Genomic DNA, 20,138 nt, shown 5'->3' on the forward strand with positions numbered 1-20,138 from the left:
AGCATTCAAACTTTGCTTCAATTAGAAATAGGAACATTTCCTTGAAGAAACAAGTAACTAATATCTTATTGAAAAATTTGGTGAAGGCATACAGTGAGAAAAATATGCTACAACATTTGAAGTTCTTTCCATTTTCTATATTTGATTCATTTTGATATCTCCTTATTTCCATGCATTTTATTGTCTGAATAAAAAGCAATATAAATTGGACTCTTATTCATGGGTTTTAGTTTGAAAATCACACCTGACTCTAATCAATCCATTTAACCTTTGAATGTTCTTGAATTCAGGACACTGCAGTGAAAAAAAATCAAAACTAAACACAATGTTAATTGTACAAACTTATATTTAATCCACTTAACTCTAACTATGCCAACTCCGATATCAAAGCCTATGTTACATTTCAGCCACATCAGCCAGGGCAACCTTATTTCCTAATCACTGAAGCAATATCTTTCTTAATTTTGGCCTCTAAGCTATTAACATTTCAAGTGAGGTAAGGAAACCAGAAGAAAGATTATTTGAATTAATTACTGTTAGATATACAGATATCCAAAAAATAATTACACTTGACTAGAAAGATGATAGTCTGAGAAGAGATGCTTTTTTAAATAAATAGAACTGCATCACCATGAGATACAGTTACAAAGTTGTTTATAATGGGGTTTTAGTCATACTATATGCAGTGCTCATCCCTTCCCCATTCAGTGCAGATTTTCTGCCACCAATGTCCCCAGTTTCCCTCCCATTGCCTTCCACTAGGGCAGACATTATTATTATTATTATTATTATTATTATTATTATTATTATTATTATCATCATCATCATCATCATTATCAACAACATCATCTCCCTCCTCCTTATCCTCCTTCCTCTTCCTCCTTTCCTTTCTCTTCCTCTTCCTCCTCTTCCTTCTTCTTCTTCTTCCTCCTCCTCTTCCTCTTCCTTCTGTTTCTTCTCCTCCTCCTTTTCCTTTTTCTCTTCCTCCTTTTTTCTTCTCCTTTTCTCCTCCTCCTCCTTCTCCTTCTCCTTCTCCTTCTCCTTCTCCTTCTCCTTCTCCTTCTCCTTCTCCTTCTCCTTCTCCTTCTCCTCCTCCTTCTTCTCCTCCTCCTCCTCCTTCTCTCTCTCTCTTACTCTCTCTCTTATTGCTCAATGGCAGCACATATATAATGACCTATTGGTGGGATCTGTATTTACTCTTTTATCTGCCACCTCTCCTACAAAAAATATTATATAAATATTGGCATTAACTATCCCAGGCCCCCTTTTTTTGATTTTTCGGCCACACGCATTTGATGCTCAGGGGTTACTCCTGGCTAAGCGCTCAGGAATTGCCTCTGGCTTGGGGGGACCATATGGGACGCCGGGGGATCGAACCGCGGTCCTTCCTTGGCTAGCGCTTGCAAGGCAGACACTTTACTTCTAGCACCACCTCGCCAAACCCCCGGCCCCTTTTATCTGTAAAAATCTAATCAGATTAGATTACCATAGATAGGCATTTGACTATTAATAATTGTTTTCCTATTTTACTGGTCCTAAACAATGAATTCTGTACATGAAGGATAGTTAGGTTTCTTAGTCCATGAAGCTTTGAGTTCTGTGACCCCATGCTTTTCTCTTATGTCTGTTTTATTTTTTTAGTCCTCACAGTGCCCTGCTTCAGACCTGTGCACCCAGTGTTGTTCCTGTCATATAAACATTTATTAAATAAAATCAAAGTTATCATATAAAACTGAGTCATTATACAGCATGAATGTGAATTTAAAATACACACACTTTAATTTTAAGACCATAATTTTAAATCATTATCCACCGAGCATTTTCACTTTCTCTCTTGATTTATAGTTATCTATAAATTAACAAATTTGCCTCATCTTCCATTCTGGTATAATAAGCTCATTTAGGAGAGGCGCATTTACCGTTCTAACCATTCCTAATATAGTACTAAAGGAATTCTTTGAACATAGTTCTTAAAAGTTACGAATAGATTTAATTAAAATATAGCTTATTTTATTTTTAAGTTAAATTCTGGAAAATATATTTAATTTTGAGTGTAAATGTTATGTTTGGTTCTTTGTTCATTTGATGATAATTATTTTTCCTCCTTATGTGCTTGTTGTACCCATTTATAATTTAAATAGCTTCATGATAATATCCATAGTACAGTGGCATAGCACAGTGAGAATATGAAGAACAAGTAGATTTTCCTCCATTTTACAAATATAAAAATTAAACTTTCAAAACTGAAAATTATAGCAGAACTAAGACTTTATATAGAGAACTCTTTATATTATGAAATCCAACACTAATGACTTCTTTAAACTCTGAATTTAATGAATATTTTAACTCTTACAAAGATTAGCCATAATCTCATTATCTCTATTTCCAATTATCTGAATTACAGCCTTTTATCTCCCTCCCTCCCTCCTTTTCTTCCTCCATCCCTTCCTCCCTCCCTCCCTTCCTCCCTTCCTCCTTCCTTCCTCCTTCCTTCCTTCCTCCCTCCCTCCCTTCCTCCCTCCCTCCTTTTCTCTCAACCTCCCTCCCTTCCTCCCTCCCTCCCTCCCTCCCTTCCTGCCTCCCTCCCTCCCTTCCTCCCTCCCTTCCTCCCTTCATCCCTTCCTTCCTTCCTCCTTCCCTTCCTCCCTCCCTCCCTTCCTCCCTCCCTCCTTCCTTCCTCCCTCCCTTCGTTTTTTCCTCCCTTCCTTCCTCCTTTCCTCCCTTCCTTCCTCCCTTCCTCCTTCCTTCCTTCCTTCCTCAAATATTCCAGCTTCTATGCAATTTATATGAAAATTTCTCTTCATTTCCTAGGGCTGCTAAAATGTATACCTAAGATGGGTAACTCAAAAGAACAGGATTTTAATGTCTTTATATTTTTGAGGCTGGAAGTCCTCAATATTAATGATCCATAAATTCTCTGAAACTTACCAAGAAGTGTAAGGGATTCTATATCCCTTTTAAAAGCATATGGGATCTAATTACCCTTTTGAAGTGCTGGTTTTTGCTGGTAATCTGGCATTTCTTGATTTGGAGATCAATTCTATAAAGTTTGTCTTTGAAGTTGATGGTAGGTTCTCTCTGAGACCCAAGTATCTCCACATTGTTTTCTTCTTCATTATACAGAAAATTCTATATTTGTTTCTTCTACCAACTCTTCACAGTATCTGAAAATGCTGTGGTTTAACTCAGTAAAAACTGAACATCACATTCTCTGTCTTTTATTCATCCTATCCTTCACAGTATTTAGTGACTTCAACAGTCCCTTCTATCAGCTAGGATCTACCCCAATTACCAATAATGGTTTTATTTTATTGCAAATTCTTTTGCTATTATCCCCACTATAGTCCTTAGCTGTAGTCTCTTTATGTGTTTTAGGTCAAATATCACACACTTTGTTGTAGCTATAGGGATCTCAAACACTTATATCAATTCAGATATTGTAGTGCCAGTACTTTAAGTTAAACTAGAGACCTCACTAAACTTGGTTGGCAATGTAGGCACTATTTCCACTAATTAATTCCTAGGTCCACATATTTAACTTTTTAGTGAAATTCCACCATATTTTCCTACATTGTAGTAGCAATTTATATCCCTATCAATCGTACACGAGAGTTCCTTCTCCTTACAATTCTTGAACACATGAACTCGACTATATACTTGACTTTATATTATATATACCTTGCTATGATTAATCATGTTTAGTATCTCTGATCAACTTATTTGAAACCTACCACTACATTATCCATTTGTTACAATCCTCTACATCCCAATAAGTCTTTTTCATTAGATCAATATCCAGAACCCCTGAGGTACCCCTCAGGCACACTCACCATTTATATTCCCACGTGAACTCAAAAGTTAACTATTTTGCCAAAAGCAAAAATGATTAAGCTAGAATATTAATGTTTGCTAGTCTAAACCAAAGCCTAGACTCCAAGTATAAATCTATTACAGTTTTAATAAAAATTAAAATAAATAATAAACATTTCTATAGCATTAATATACCAGGGAGTCTATTGGTTTTCTAAATTTAAAATTGGGCTTAGTAGTGTGTATAGATCTAAAACAACATTAATTTTGTTGTTGCCTTATAATTAATTGAGACTTAGTTTTCTTAAGATTTACTTTTATAATTCCTCATTTATATTTTTCAACATTTTCTGATTCTATATTAAAATTGTATTAAATTACATAAAAGAAAATTATTTTTTAAAATAAAAAATGTTTGGGGCCAGAGCTATAGCATAGCAGTAGGGCATTTGCCTTGAGCGTGGCTGACCCAGGAAAAATCTTGGTTTGATCCCTGATGTCCCATGTGGTCCCCCAAGCCAGGAACAATTTCTGAGCACAGGAGTAATCCCTGAGCGTCACAGGGTGTGGCCCAAAAACAAAACAATAAAAAGTTCAAATATTGCCAAACATATGCAAATTTAAAATGCCAGTCAAGAGGGGCCAGAAAATAGCATGGAGGTAAGGCATTTGCCTTGCATGCAGGACAGTGTTTCGAATCCCGGCATCCCATGTGGTTCCCTGAGCTGCCAGGAGCAACTTCTGAGTGTAGAGTCAGGAGTAACCCCTGAGTGCAGATGGGTGTGACCCAAAAACCAAAAAAAAAAAAAAAAAAGTCAGTCAAGAGCATTTAGTAATTGTTACATTTTTAAATAACAATAAAAGAAGTTCATAAATATTTATATAACAGCTATCAGATTGAGATTAATTGAAACTAGGATAATAACCTAAAATTTATTACAGAATTTCCATTGTAGTGCTATTTTAAAAACAATCCTGATATAGTGATCTTAAATGTAAAGATTATTTTCATTTTATCATCTAGTTTGGGCATAGAGAGATGAGAAAATGATTTTTCTCAAACCCTAGGCTAATGAAAATTGTTCATTATAAATACCATATGTAAATGATAGAAGTTTAAGAAAACAAATGTCCAGAACTCAAAATGCTACATATTTTGGCCTCAAAATATAGGATAAACCCATTCTTTGTAGGAATGCTATATAGTTCAACATCAATGGACAACAATCTGAGGATTCCTAAAAAAGAAAAAAATAGGAAGAGAACTCCCACATGATCCAGCAGTACAATTTCTGTACCACTTCTATACCCAAAATATTAGAACATTAACTCAAAGGGATATATGCACATATTTTCTTCTTGGAATACAATTCCAAGATATTAGAAACAGCCAAATGCCCAATTAGCAATGAATGAATCAAGAAGTTATGGTACATGGACCTGAGTGAATGCAAAATTGCCTAGTATGCAGCTGATCCAGGTTTGTTCCCTGCTTTCTATATACCCCCCAACACTGTCTGTAATCACCCTAAATTGCAGAGTCAGTAGGAACCCTTGAGCACCATCAGCTGTAGCCCCCAAACAAACAAAAATTAGTTGCGGTATATATACACAGTTAATACTATGATAATCCCAGGAAAAAAATTATACAGTTTGCATAAACACAATTTAATCAAAAATAGCTGGTTAATGCTTAAGAAGAGGGCAAAAATTGTATAGCAAAAGAATGAAGGTCAGTGATTGGGTGCAATTTAATTTTGTACATTTTTCCCTTCCAAATAATAATGGATCTATTGATTTTATAAAGAAATTTCTCTTTACTTTCTGATACTACTGATATGTTTTTGATGGTTATGGTGGTGCAATGCTGCACAATGTAGGAAGATCAAATTCAAGATCTTACACATACAAGATGTGTGTGTTACCATTAGTCACACCCCCAAAGCCTCAAAATATACTTTTGTGGTCTGGGAGATAGATCACTAGTGTTTAGGGTACAAGCTGAACATGCACCCAAATCTATTTGAAATCCACTATCACATGGTCCTTCAAGAATTTTTGTATTACACTAGGTGGCCCTTGAGCTCTACCAGTGAGACCCTGGAGGTCCCCAAATCCACCAGAAGGGCTGTGTATCTCTAAAACTGCAGAGGCTGAGTATCATGGCATCTACAGGCATGTGAACTGAAACATAGGCCTGAATGCTGCTTGGGGGCCAAGAGTTTGTTAATTACAAATAAATAACTAACTAAATAAACAGTTTTAAGACACTGACTTCAGCTGAATTTTGTATCTAGAAGGAGTAGAATTAAAATATAATTTTTTTAGCAAAGTCAACCTTCTAAGTAAATATACAATTCAAAAAATAAACGTTGGAGCACTAATCTTAATAGCACTATAAAAACAATGTAAATATGTGATAGCAAAACAGAGACCTGAGTCAATTTTATCTTCACACCATTGAACTCAAACTACTACTTCAAATTATTTTTAACAGTTAAAAGGATTGGTGGAAATACTTCTGATAAGATATATAAATAAACAGAGATATAGTTTGATTGAAATCAGTTTTCAGAGGTCATAAACAATAGAGGTGCACAGTAGGAAAATCACTTACCAACCCGGTTCAGCACAGTATTATTGTTTCCTGAGTACCATAGACATGACTTTGGAGCATAGTCAGGAGTAAACCCATGTGTACTAACAACAAAAATAACTATTTGGTGGGAAATTATGCACACAAATGACAAGTGTGTAATCCAAACATCATGGCTCTCTGAATAAAGTTATGCCATGTTTTTTACATCATTTTTACTCTTTAATTTAAATTTTCTGAAAGGAAAAAAAATATTTTCTGAAAGGAACATGAAAAATCATTTAAAAATCATGGGGCTGAAGCACTGGCTCAAGTGGTAGGGCGTTTGCCTTGTTATGCACGAACCTAGGATGGACCACATTTTGATCCCCCACTGTCCCATATGGTCCCCCGCCAGGAGTGATTCTGAGCGCATAGCCAGAAGTAACCCTTGAGTGTCACCGGGTGTTTCCAAAAAACAAACAAAAATCAACCATAAAAGTATTTGTTATTGCCAGAGAGATGAGCACAAATTTTCCATGTAGGTGTCTTGGGTTCAATTTCTGGTAGCACATGTCCTATAAATACTGCTAAGAACAATTCCTGTGCAGAGCAGGAACTAACCAGCCAGCACACCACCAATGAGAAGTAGGTCCTGGACACTACCAATGTGAGCCTTAACAGTAAATCTAACCCTGTATCTCTTAGGCCAAGGGAATTCCCTTTCTAATACCCCCAATATTTACTGTGCCTATGATGCAGGAAAAAAAAACTGCACAACATAATATTTTTATTTGTCTATCTGTTTTTATTTTTATTTATTTATTTATTTATTTTAGTATTGATATTGTAGTTGTTGTATCCATTTTTTTCTTTCTTTTTCTGTTTTGTTTTTATTTCAGGACTGTTATTATCACGTGGTGCTTCTCTTTATTGCTGTAGTGCTCATTGGATTTTTTGTTTGATATCTCTTTTTGTATTGTTGTAGTGTTTCTCCTTCTTTTTATCTTTCCTCTCTCAAACTGATGTTGAAAGCCTCTAGAAGGACTCTGTCTATTTTTGGCTTATTTGATTTTTACCCCATTTTGTTGCTTTTCTTTTCTTCAAACAGAACCACATCATCTAGTTCCTCCTTTCAAATCGAGGGGAAATAATGGAGGGCACCAAGACCAAACAGTTGTATGATCACTAAGTAGTAAGCTAGACACAGAGGGGATCACTTATACTAGCATCCTGGGGGGGAGGGTAAATGGTGGGGGATATGGGATGCAAGCTGAGAATGGGGTGGAGGGAGGACAACTTTGGTGATGGGAATTCCCCTGATTCAATGTCAATATGTACCTAAAATATTTCTGTGAAAGATATGTAATCCACTTTCATCAAAATAAAAATTATATAAAAAATAAAATTATTAAATTAAAAAATAATATGTTTAAAAAATTCACCTCCCCCAACAAAAATAAATACGTGCTCTACATATGTTGCTACCAAACTTTATGAATGCGACCAAACTTTAAATCAGATGTTCCCCAATGACTAACTTCCTTCCAGAACAATAATAAAACAACTCGGTGTTCCCTAGAAATCTACCTTTTCTGTTTGTTTTATTTTGGGGCCACACCTGGTAATGCTCAGGGGGTTACTCCTGGCTGTGCTGTCATAAATCGCTCCTGGCTTGGGTGACCAGATGGGACACTGGGGTATTGAACCATGGTCCGACTTAGGTCAGCCTCGTGCAAGACAAATGCCCTACTGCTACACCACTGCTCTGGCTCCTAAATTGACCTTGTTTAAAAGAAGAAATAGAGAGCTCCCACATACACATTATACCTGAGGTACCACTCTCTGTGTTTTATATTTCCAAGCCCCAATTCTGTGGATATGAACCACTTTGGGAAATAATAGGAAACTCCAGGATATATGAAGGGAACTAAAAGTCTTCCTCTCTAATTTACCAAGAATATTCTTTTCCCCGAAGCATTAGTCAAGGAAGATTATACAATAATCTAAAAGCTCTACAGTTTCTAAGGTTCAAGGAGAAAAGAAAAGTAACTTATTGGGCAGGGAACCCTGTCATATGCATCCATGGAGAAAATGAGAATGGGTCTTCTCTTTGGAAACTCTTCCCTGAATTTCAATTTAAAGGCAGCAGTATCCAAAAAATATGGAAGGAACATGAATTTATCTATAGACTTATTTATTTATTATTTCTAGATCTCCCTCACAGAACTTCTATCAGATTAAAAAGAATCAATATTGCTGTATACTTAGAAAATACTGAGACTCTTGCATGTCCATTTGCTATACAGAAAACGTCAAGAGTCCACTAGGCATGAAACTGTTTAAAAGTTATCAAGAGAGGGGCTGGAGTGGTGGCGCAAGCAGTAGGGCCTTGTAAGCACTAACCTAGGAGGAACCATGGCCCAGGTGTCCCATATGGTCGCCCAGAGCCAGGAACAATTTCTGAGAGCATAGCCAGGAGTAACCCCTGAGCATCACCGGGTGTGGCCCCAAAACCAAAACATTATCAGAGAATGCATAGATAAGGTGTACACAGCTGATATATAGGATACATTAAATCCTAAATAGCATGCAAATCAGAGTAGTTATATCATCACCTCTACATTTTCTTTTTTTTTTCTATGAGAATTCAATGATTCATATTGTATTTAATCAATATACATAAAAATGCATCAATAAATTTTTTTTTTAAGTTAACCTCAAAAGTTTTAATGGGTTGTTTTTCTTAAGGATTGGAGTCACCTCTACATTTTCTTAACCTGGTTACTACAAAGGTCCCAGTTCCAAACAACTTCATCATTGCCACGTCTTATTATAAACCATCTTTAAATAAATAACTAATTAATAGCAAGCTTATGGAGTAATCAGCACAATTCATGATGAATAAAATATATCTGACTCACAGGTGTCAGAGATCTAGGGACCAAAACATATTTAAAACTATCTCTTTTGTTATTGTTTTTGGGTCACACCCAGCAGCACTCAGGGGTTACTCCTGGCTCTGTGCTCAGAAATCACACCTGGCAGCCTAGGAGGACCATATGGGATGCTGAGGATCAAACCCAGGTGGCTGTATGTAAGGCAAACAGCCTGACTGCTGCGCTATCTATATGGCCTCATATTCAAGATTCTAATCGAAATACTCACAACCTTGTCCCCTGCTCCAGGTATTTAACTTAATGAAATATTTCTAATATTCTACTCTTTGGGTAAAAACTTTTACATGGTCCTGACATCTGACATAGTAGCATTTCAAATGTTTAAACATAACTGTGAATGTCCATTTTTATAAAAAAATTACTCAAAGAACTTTACCAAGTTAAAAAAAATAAATAACTTAAATGACTCAAACATAGGTGAGCAAAAGAAGATCAACATTGGTGGATGCAGTTTGAGGAAAAGAGCTAGAAATGGGGAAAGGGAGGTTATGGGGGTAATAAAACATGGGGTAAAGGCAGATGTATTCAGAGCTCATCCATGAGCACCATCTGTATAAATCAGGCATGGAGTTGACATGCAATTTTGCGAGTATCCCCTGAGAAATGGCCCTCGGGGCTTCATTATTGATGAAGAGATTTGTCTTCAAAGTGGCCCAGTCATGAGTGCCTCAAGGGAACATTCATAAGCACTCATAATATCAATTTCCACACACCTGGGAGGTAGGGACATAGAATTTCTTTTTAATTATTATGAACAGAGGTAGAGGAATACTATTATGCAACCAATCACAATTAATGCTTCAAAAGCTAAAATATCTATAGCCCAGTATAAAGATGCTATGAATCGAGTCATGTTTTAAAACATGACACACTTTAACTTTTTGTGATGCAAGTCAGGTTTATTTAGAAGCCACTCCAACCTAGGAATTAAAGAAGCTATTTATAAACCAATATAGCATGTGCTTAGAGAGTTGGGGAAAAATTACTTTGAGATTAATAGCTTGGTTCAGAAAAATTGCCAGCTTAGACCCATTTGTACTGAGATCATTGAGTTTGGCTTTCTTTTTCTAATGATATTGTGAAGATCTTTTCAAAAAATTATCAGACTCCTAAATATTATTGGAAATTAGAGTAGAACCCAATTTAATATTAAAAATCAAAATGGTTGGGGGTCTTTAACTCTAAACTTTGGTAATTTTTTATATAATCAATCATGTTGATAGAGTCACCAATTATATTATAAACATATCTTCAAATTTTGCTTTTTTTTTTTTACCAAGAATAGAACCTATGGCCTCATATGTTCATAACATAGAGCATTTGAAGAGAAGGTACAAGGGTCAAACCTGGCAATACTAAGGATTTATTTCATGCTCTAAGATCATAGAGGGTTTCTTGGGATCAAATCCAAATCCAATATGTGCTAAGATAAGTGCATAGCTTCTGAACTATCTCTCCAGTCTCAAAATATAAAAAATTTTAATGTGTAAAGAGCCTCCTCTTAATTATTAAAATTTTATTAGCTCTCTGATCCATTATTTTATCAGATTTTGGTCCATAACACACAATATATGCAATAATAAATTTTAAGTAATTATTACCTGTTTAAAGACATATTTTATGCAATATATGTTTCTGAGGCATAATATATACAGATTCTAAGTTATTGAGTTGAAAATTAATATTATACCAATTAATAGAGAAAGAAATGACACTCCAGTAAAGGCCTAGATTACAAAACTAATAATAATATTAAGATTAGGATTTGAACATATCTTTTATAATAAAATGCATGAGAAAACTATACTTGGAACATGTTCAATTTTACATAATATAAAATGACAAAATTTGTAGAAAAGCATTTTAATATAAAAATAGCTAGAAAAGAAACAATACAGTAGGTAGGGCAATTGCTTGCCCATAGCCTATCTGGTGTCAATTCCTAGCATCCACTATGGTCTCTCAAACTTGGCTAGGAGTGATCCCTGAGTGCAGATTAATAAACAAGCACTGGATACTGCTCTTGTGGCAAAAGAAGGTAATGGAGGAGGAAGTAGAGGAGGAGAAGAGAAGAATGAGAAGAAGGAGGTGGAGGAGAAGAAGAAAAAGAAGTAGTTGTAGTAGTAGGAGAAAGAAAAGAAGAAGAAGAAGAAGAAGAAGAAGAAGAAGAAGAAGAAGAAGAAGAAGAAGAAGAAGAAGAAGAAGAAGAAGAAGAAGAAGAAGAAGAAGAAGAAGAAGAAGAAGAAGAAGAAGAAGAAGAAGAAGAAGAAGAAGAAGAAGGAGAAGGAGAAGGAGAAGGAGAAGGAGAAGGAGAAGGAGAAGGAGAAGGAGAAGGAGGAGAAGGAGAAGGAGGAGAAGGAGAAGGAGGAGAAGGAGAAGAAGAAAAGTAAAAAGTTGAAGAAGATGAGGAATAAGAAGAGGAAGAAAAGGAAGAAGAAAAATAATAAGAGGAAGAAAAGAGAAAGGAAGAAGATTAAAAAGAAGAGGAAGAGAAGAGGAAGAGGAAGAAGAGAAAGAGGAAGGAGGAGGAGTAAGAAAGAATATGATTATAAAGGGGAACTAGGAAGAGGAGGAGGAGAATATTTTTTAAAAGCAGCTAAAGCAAACTAGGAGAAACATTGATTTGAATGCAGATATATCCTTTTTACTAGTGTAAAATTTTCTTTTAAAGTAATAGAAAAAATAATTTGTAATTATTTGTAATTATTTAAGGATATTTAAGGATAACTTAAAGATTTATCCTAGTAGTATAATTAGTTTCAGAATATTGATGTTTGAGGGCATAAAATACCTTGTCTTGATGTGTAGGATTAGAATACATAAGACTCAGAAAGTAAACAAATCACATATGAAAATCAAAATCCTGATTATAGATAAATTCATGATCTCAGAATATCTTTTATAATATTTTGAATTGTTAGTGTTAAGTAGGAAAGTTTAAGTTCCAAAGTTGTCACTATGTTCCAAAAGGCAAAATTTAATAACCCAGTCCTCCTTCATTAGATGCTGTAAGACTATTCTATCAAATGTTTTACGATTTCTTTGTCATAATATTTAACAATTTTTTGTTTATTTTTCATTTCATTTCAGTTTTACCAATTTAAGATTTGTTTGTGTTCTTTAAAATTCATACACATTGACCAATAAGTGGCATCGAATATTTTTACAGATTTTGTGTTTTTTGCCTGTTAACATATAGATTTTATAAGGATTGCTAAATAATCTAATACATTTCCTCAGTATAAAATCCTTACTAGAATTGTTTAACGTTCCAAAACTGAGGTTTTCATTCAGATTTTAAAAAAGGAAACTACTGAATTCAAACTCATTTCTACAATTAAGCAATCAATCAACACTATCTGCTATGATTAAGATTAAGCAGATCCAATCTAAAAATCTCCCTAGTGATAGATTCTTAATTAGACATTAATCTCAATGTTTTAATTAAACCACCAATGCTGGTTATCTCAATTCTTTAGCAAGGGGTACAGTTTGTTTGAAATGTACTGATAGAAAAGGCAAATTTAACTACAGAAAATTTCTACCTAGTATTCACGTTTTGGTCTTATATTCCAGATATCATTGGAATAAATTGTCTCCTTGTCATATAATCACATGTATTTCTAAAGCACAGAAAGTTCCTTAGAGGGCCCGGAGAGATAGCACAGCGGCATTTGCCTTGCAAGCAGCCGATCCAGGACCAAAGGTGGTTGGTTCAAATCCCGGTGTTCCATATGGTTCCACGTGCCTGCCAGGAGCTATTTCTGAGCAGACAGCCAGGAGTAACCCCTGAGCACCGCCGGGTGTGGCCCAAAAACCAAAAACAAACAAACAAAAAAAGTTCCTTAGAAAGGAAAATACTTCAATAAATAAATAATTTAATATTTTATATAAAACTTAGTATAGGTATTAGGATAGCAAGCAATGACCAACGCATTTTCTTTCTACTACACAAATTCTGAAGTTTAATGAGGAAAATTTAAAATTCACAATTTTAGATTAAAAAATATTCAAAGACTTTCAGAACTTTACAAGTTATGATAGTATTTCTATAAATATGTCATACCCACCCAGAACCAAAGAAGGTAGCAAGAAGCAGTTATTATTAACAAGCTCAGTAAAAGGATAATACATTTAAGTTAATATATAACCTGCTAGGTTGAATTCTTATTCTCTCCTTTGAACCCATGGACAACTGCCTCCCCAGGGTTAAACCAACTTAAGATAAAAGTGTTTGAGGTATTATCCCTTTTACATTTCAAATATTCCTTTTATGTTCCAAATCCATCATTTCATTATCTTACTTTCTCTATTAATAAGTAAAGATAACTCCCTATTATCTTGAACTATAAGTACTACAAAAAGAGACTCAAAGTACATTGTGATTTGGTGGGCACTAAACTGAAATAATTTTTTTTAATTCAGGGTAAATCTGAAAGCAGTTTATAAAATTTTATTACTAATTGCTGGAGTTCAAGGATGAACCAACTACTGATGTGGGAACAGGAAATTTTAGTATCCAAAATTTAGTTTTATTGTAAATATTGATCAGCTCTTAAGAATCCCAAGTGCTTAACTCTCCCTGAAGTTGCTGTAAAGCATAAATCCTATTACCCCGTTTAGCAGGACCTCTTAGGGGAGAAAATTTTAAAAAAATGAACGAAAGTGATCTCTTTCAAAATCACTCTCATTTTCTTAAAGTACAGATTTTGACATTTAGAAGTTATCACTTATCACTAAAGAAAATACTATGAAAGTATCTCTAAGGTCAGACTAAGTGATCAGTGTCTGTCAGTCAACATATTTGAAACCTCTCCAGAAGATTACATTGTACAAATCATAATACATATCATATAAAAAGCACTCAAGAAAATTTTATTCTAACCCAAAAGTAATACCTATCACTAATAAAGTTTAAAGTATGCATAGCTACACTGCCTATTATTTCCTAACATTTGAAAGTCTCTTTATCGAACATGCTTGTCTTTTTTAAAAAGTAGTGATGTCAATTAGTAACATCTTTTATTTATCTTTCCTGTTAATATTACTGAATAGATTATGCTAGAGAGCTTTCCAAGAGTTAAGTAATCTGCCTGGAGTTACAAAACTAAAACGGGGTGGAGCGATAGCACAGTGGTAGCGTGTTGGCCTTGCACATGGCCAACCCTGGTCGAACTATGGTTTGATTCCTGGCATCCCACATGGTCTCCTGAGCCTACCAGGAGCGAATTCTGAGCTCAGTCAGGAGTAACCGCTGGGCTCCGCAGAGGGTGAAAACCAAGAACCAAAATAAAAAGGGGGGGGGGGATGGAGTAGACTTCAACCTCAAAATGTTAACTACGAATCCCAGACATGAACTCCACTAATGTACATAAAATAAAATCTTGACTTCAGGGGTTGGAGCAATTGTATCATTGATGATAAGGTAAGACACTTGCCTTGCAACATAATGATGGCGACCTAGGTTGGATCCCTGGCATCCATAAGGTTCACTTAGTACCACCAGGAATAATGTCTGATTATAGAGCCTGGTGTATCACTGTGCCGCCCCCCCCCACAAAAAAAAAAAACTTAAATTCACATAAAACTTCTACCATTACTACAATGAGAACCCTTTAGCAGATAGCGGTGCTGTCTTGAACCTATTACCTCATAAAGTATTCTTTTTATGTCTGTCTTCCATCCCACAGATATTACAGCTTTGATGATTGGTGACTTTCAGCTTCTTTTACATGCTCCTGATCCTCCCAATCCAGACAAGATATCAGAATGAGACTAGATATAATGGAGGGATTGCACAAGGTTGCATACATCAATAACACTTATGCTCAGGAAAAAAAATGTTTTTTGGCTGCCTCTTTGAAACCTGACACTCTGAGATAGCAGATGGAAAAAAATTAAATTACTATCATTGTGGAGTATCACCATATCATATCACTATATCAGACCCTATTCTTTTCACATCCAACAAGCAAATGTGCAAATGCTTTCATACCAATAATTTTTTTAAAAAAAATCACTTGCTTCTCCATTTAAGGCAATAGTCACAACTAGAAAATTCTCCAGACAATGTTTTTAGTGAATTCATTCAAGGAAGGCAAAGCTAATGCCTGCATTCAAATTTTATGGGAAAAAGAGCTTTCATAATTCACGCTGATTCTTCAAACAAAATTGAACTCTGGAGTCAATAGGATCAACTGAGACATCTAGGCTTGAATGTGTTGCTCTAGGCTTAATGTATTTTTTCTCAGTGCATTATATTTTAATGATTAATTTCATGCTCTTTCATGGTACTCCAGCTCATGAATCATGGGTATTACTTCCAGTGAAAAGTAAAGTATGGTGTGTGATGAAAGATGTTACCAATTTAAATGGGCTTCAGGTTTCAAATAAAGCTGAAAAGTTAGAATACTACTATTCTAGATTATTATTAATATTGGACTGGCCACACTGACAAATGATAGTTATTTGAGGAGGTTTGCACTTAGAGACTTCTTCAATCATCTTGATTGAAACAACATGAAAACTAAACCTGAGTCAGGAACTATTTCACTACTATGCTTTTCCATAGTTTCAAGTAAAGAACTGAGTTCAAAGATGATTTTAAGAGAAAAGCATAGACAGTTAATTGATGTTTTACTTGGAAATCCAGAAGTCACATACTTACTATAACATTCTAGATCACTGAAATCAGAACGGCCTAAAAACTTTCATAAATATGCAATTTGACTTAGTAAGAAAAAAAGAAAAGGAAAGAAATAGTTCGTTTAAGAGAGTCAAAAGGACCAAAAAGGGATATTATTTATAATCTATTTTATCCTGCTCAGATATTAAAATACTGTGAGTTATATGTAGCACACTGATCAATATAAAAAAGTAAACTGTACACAAGAAAAATCACAAGTAAATTAACTGAAGATTCCCACTTAGTAAATACTTTGGAGCTTGTTATTAAAAATTATTTTAAAAAAGAATAAATGTGATATATAAAAAATAAAATGGACTTTTTAGAACAAGTATATAGAAACCAGAGAATATTACTATACCCAAATGGAAACACAAAGTTTCCTCTACAGATGACAGGAGCAAAGTGTGTCACAAACAGCTCTTCTGCAAACAGGTGGTTTTAAAGTTTTAAGTCCCTGAAAGGACTAAGGAAAAAATAAAAACTTTCATTAGAAAAAAAGAGAAAAAAAGTTAAACAAGGCCTGTGTTTGTGCATGATCGATTCAGGACACAAACAAAAGTAAAAGCCAGTATTTTTGTTTTTGTTTTTTGTTTTTGTTTTTAGCTCAGAAGTACTGACTTTGGATTAGTTTGTCATAGTTTATAATCCGATCTTTCTTATCATGCATTGCTGTCAAGGGGAGAACTCCAAGGGAATGTTCAGTTCATATCAGTCAGAAACAAGAAGCAAAGATGACATTTTGTTCTTTTTACAAAAACAACATGCAAGCGGAAATCAGAAACTATTGGGCTCAGTCCAAAAATGGATCATGCTTTCATGGCCCCGTTGCATTCTTCATGTTCTCAAGATTTAGTTCTGTTTTCTTTTTTCCAATGCTAAATCATTTCATAAGCAATCCTATAGCTAGAGGGAACTGCTGCAGCTGGCACATGCAACTTTATTCTATATTCTGCTTTTTACACATGTTCAATATTCAACTACTGGTGGATATTCAGCAGTCAGGTCTCCTCAAAGTCAGAGTGGGTGAAAGGAGTAGCTTGGCAAATCCCACTGGCCTCTGGAATACACCTCCTGAACTCTGAACTACTTCAACTCAACAGTCAATTCCAAGAGCTCCAAAACAGATTTCCTTAGATTCCCTAGAAGTAAACAACCCTAGCCAGGCCCTAAATGCACCCCTCTGCAGTCCCGGGGTGCTTGCATTCCCCTCTATATTGCACTCCGCGCGTGCCAGTTCTCTGCTCCCCAACCTTGCTTGCAGAAAGCCTTGCAGCCCAAGCAAAGTTTCCCTTGTCACCCTGGCTGCAAAGGGAGCTGCAAAGGCAGCAGGGAGACACCCACCGAGCCCTGTCCCAGGTGCAATCAGTACCTCAATGTCCGCTGAGTCCTTGCTAAGCACAGGGGCCATGGCAGTGTCGACAGCTGTAGTCTCCCCAAGACCGACTTTACCCGCTTTCTCCGGCTCCAGTCACACACTGAAGTGACAGCGACAGCTCTGCAGAAAGCCCAGGGCCAGCAAAGCTGGGGCGGAGCGGGCGCAGGGAGGAGACGCCCCCAAGGCGGGGCTGCGAGCTCGGCCCTGCAGCTGCGAGCACCCCACTAGTGCCTGCAAAGAACTGAGGAGTCCGAACCCAGCTGGCGAGGCCTGCCCCTGGCCCAGCGTCTTGCATCCCAGCAGATGCAGAGGTTGAGGGACTCATCTTTTGCTGTCCAGATTTGCTTCCAGTGGGCTGTGCACCATCAGTGACTGGAGGATTAGAGGTGAAAAAGCACAGAAGTTGAGGGTTGCACACCCCCAAACACTTGAATGTTTTTTTTTTCTTGTCCTCCTGAAGCCAATAGGTGCTGGCACATTGTCTTTCAGGAGAACTCCCATCTTCTGGAACAACCTGAGAACAGGGATCTGGGTGAAATCGTTTTTGGCGTGTGTGGGTCCTACTGGGCAGTAGTGAGGGTCAGTTTGGGGGTTAGAGGAGGTGGGTCCCCCCAGTAAAAGTCTACACCCAAGAATATTCAATAGTGTGCACTGGAGTTTGTGCCAGATAAGGGTAATATTTTTGCAGAACAATCTGTGCTTATGGATTTTCTTTTGAATTCTTCTAAAATGTGCAACTCTAAAAGGCTTTGGCTTTGAAGTTGTTGCAGGAACTTACTGAGTTTTATCAAGAAATAAATGAACTCCATTTAAAAAATTATATGTTATTTTTGTGTGTTTGTGATCTTGGAATATATCTGTACTCCAAACCTCCTCACTTCTATCATACTTTTCTGCTTACAGTATTATGGCTATTTTCACACTTTTCATCCTCTTGACTATATTGTACACACCTTTATCCATCGTCACTCACTCAGTAAATTCATCAATTGTTCAACAAATGTTTACTGGACCTTCAGTGTGCCAAATACCGGTATAGTTTTCAAAAAGACACAGCCCTCTGATGGATTTTTATTTGTTTTTGTTTTTGAGTCACACCCTGCAATGCTCAGGTGCTAATACTGTCTCTGTGCTCAGAACTCACTCCTGGCAACACGGGGCACCATATGGGATGCCAGAATTCGAACCATAATACATCCTGCTTTGGCTGCATGCAAGGCAAACGCCTTATCTCTGTGCTATATCTCCTGCCTCTGATGGATTTTTAAACTCAAACTATGTAACACAGTAGCAGACTGGTTCTGTTTGAAGGAAGAATTAAATCAGATAGAAAGTTAAAGGACTGTGGGTCAGGGACCTTAAGGTACTGGGGAAGATTTCTTCAAAGTAGCCATCAAATTACTGTCCTGATCCTAGACTGTAGCATGGCATGACATTATTTTTTCTTAAATCAAATGTAGTGATTAAAGAAAACTGGAAAGATACTTAGAAGTTTTCATATATACCACATTCCCCCCCACATTTGCTCCAACCCCAGGTTTCCTGGATTCAAACTTCTTTTCAAAGACAACTTGAAATCTTTCTTCATCTGTACATATTGACTGCATACACCAGTTTTTTAAGATGCTTCAGCTTCTATACTTAGTAACCCTTCAGCACTCCAGATTTAATATTAAGTACTGTTCATTGGCTTTTCACACAAACACACAAACTAATTTTTTTCACAGTTAGACACACACACACACCACTGTAGTGAAGATCAAGTACAAAATCCATGTGACATTTTATTAACTTGTCCCTTACCTTAATTTCCAATCTTATCTTGAACAAACTAGAGAGATAGTATAATGAATAAGACTTAGAATAATGCTTGGTGAGCAGATGAAACCCAATATGGTATCCTAAGCCCACCAGGACTGATTTCTGTGTGCAGAGCTAGAAATAACCCCCAGGAATACTGGATGTGCCCCTTTTCCCCAAAAAAATATTAGCATTCAGTAGGTTTGGAGGAATAAAATAGAGAATGAGGAAGGAAGGAAGAAAGGAAATCATCAATTATAAGGACAATGGAGATGTGTCTTGGACACTTTAGGTGGTGGAAAAGGAATAGTGACTGTACATAAACACTAGAACCATTAGCTCTACTGTAACCATGTTATCTAAACTGGAATGAAAATGTAATTCATTAAATATAAAACCCAAATTCCACTTTAATATCTCTCAACCTCATCAGATATACATTTTTTATTATATCTGAACTTCTTAGTTGGGATATCACTATATCTTGCAATATTGGATTGGTAAAGAAAATGGCAGCCACATACTGTTATGCTACAAAGGGTCAAAATTTGTTCCTGAGATTTATGGGCACCCATCAGTGCTCAGTCTCATTCTCTGCTAGCCTCTGGACTTTGCCAGTAAACATCTGGATTGACTCCCTGTTAAATTGTAGAGAAGTGGGCTCTTACCAGGAACAGTGAAGTCAAATCTTATCACCTTGGCATCTCAACAGGATGTGGGGTATGCTTTCTTTAACAAAGGATTGCAATTAATCTTGTAATCTTGTATGCTCTTTTGTGACCTACTGGAATTTTGCTAGAGTATGGATATGAGTGTAATCTTTGAGTCATTGGTGGAAGCTTTGAAGCCCTGATTCACTGCATAGTGTCCAAAAAAGGAAGGGCAATAATGTTTTCTTGTCCACCTCTCCTATTTGATTTTGTCAGCTCT

General features: G+C 36.1%; 1 protein-coding gene across 1 annotated transcript in view; it reads right to left on the bottom strand.

The window, feature by feature from the left end:
* The window catches only part of DPYD (dihydropyrimidine dehydrogenase), a 934,958-nt gene extending 917,444 nt beyond the window's left edge, over positions 1-17,514 (bottom strand). Inside the window, exon 1 of the mRNA XM_049765668.1 lies at positions 17,403-17,514. Coding sequence (XP_049621625.1) covers positions 17,403-17,441 — 39 coding nt within the window. The 5' untranslated portion in view covers positions 17,442-17,514. The remainder of the gene's footprint in view (positions 1-17,402) is intronic.
* Between the last annotated feature and the right edge of the window lie 2,624 nt (positions 17,515-20,138).

Source organism: Suncus etruscus, chromosome 19, assembly GCF_024139225.1.
Source record: "Suncus etruscus isolate mSunEtr1 chromosome 19, mSunEtr1.pri.cur, whole genome shotgun sequence".
Classification (NCBI taxonomy): Eukaryota; Metazoa; Chordata; class Mammalia; order Eulipotyphla; family Soricidae; genus Suncus; species Suncus etruscus.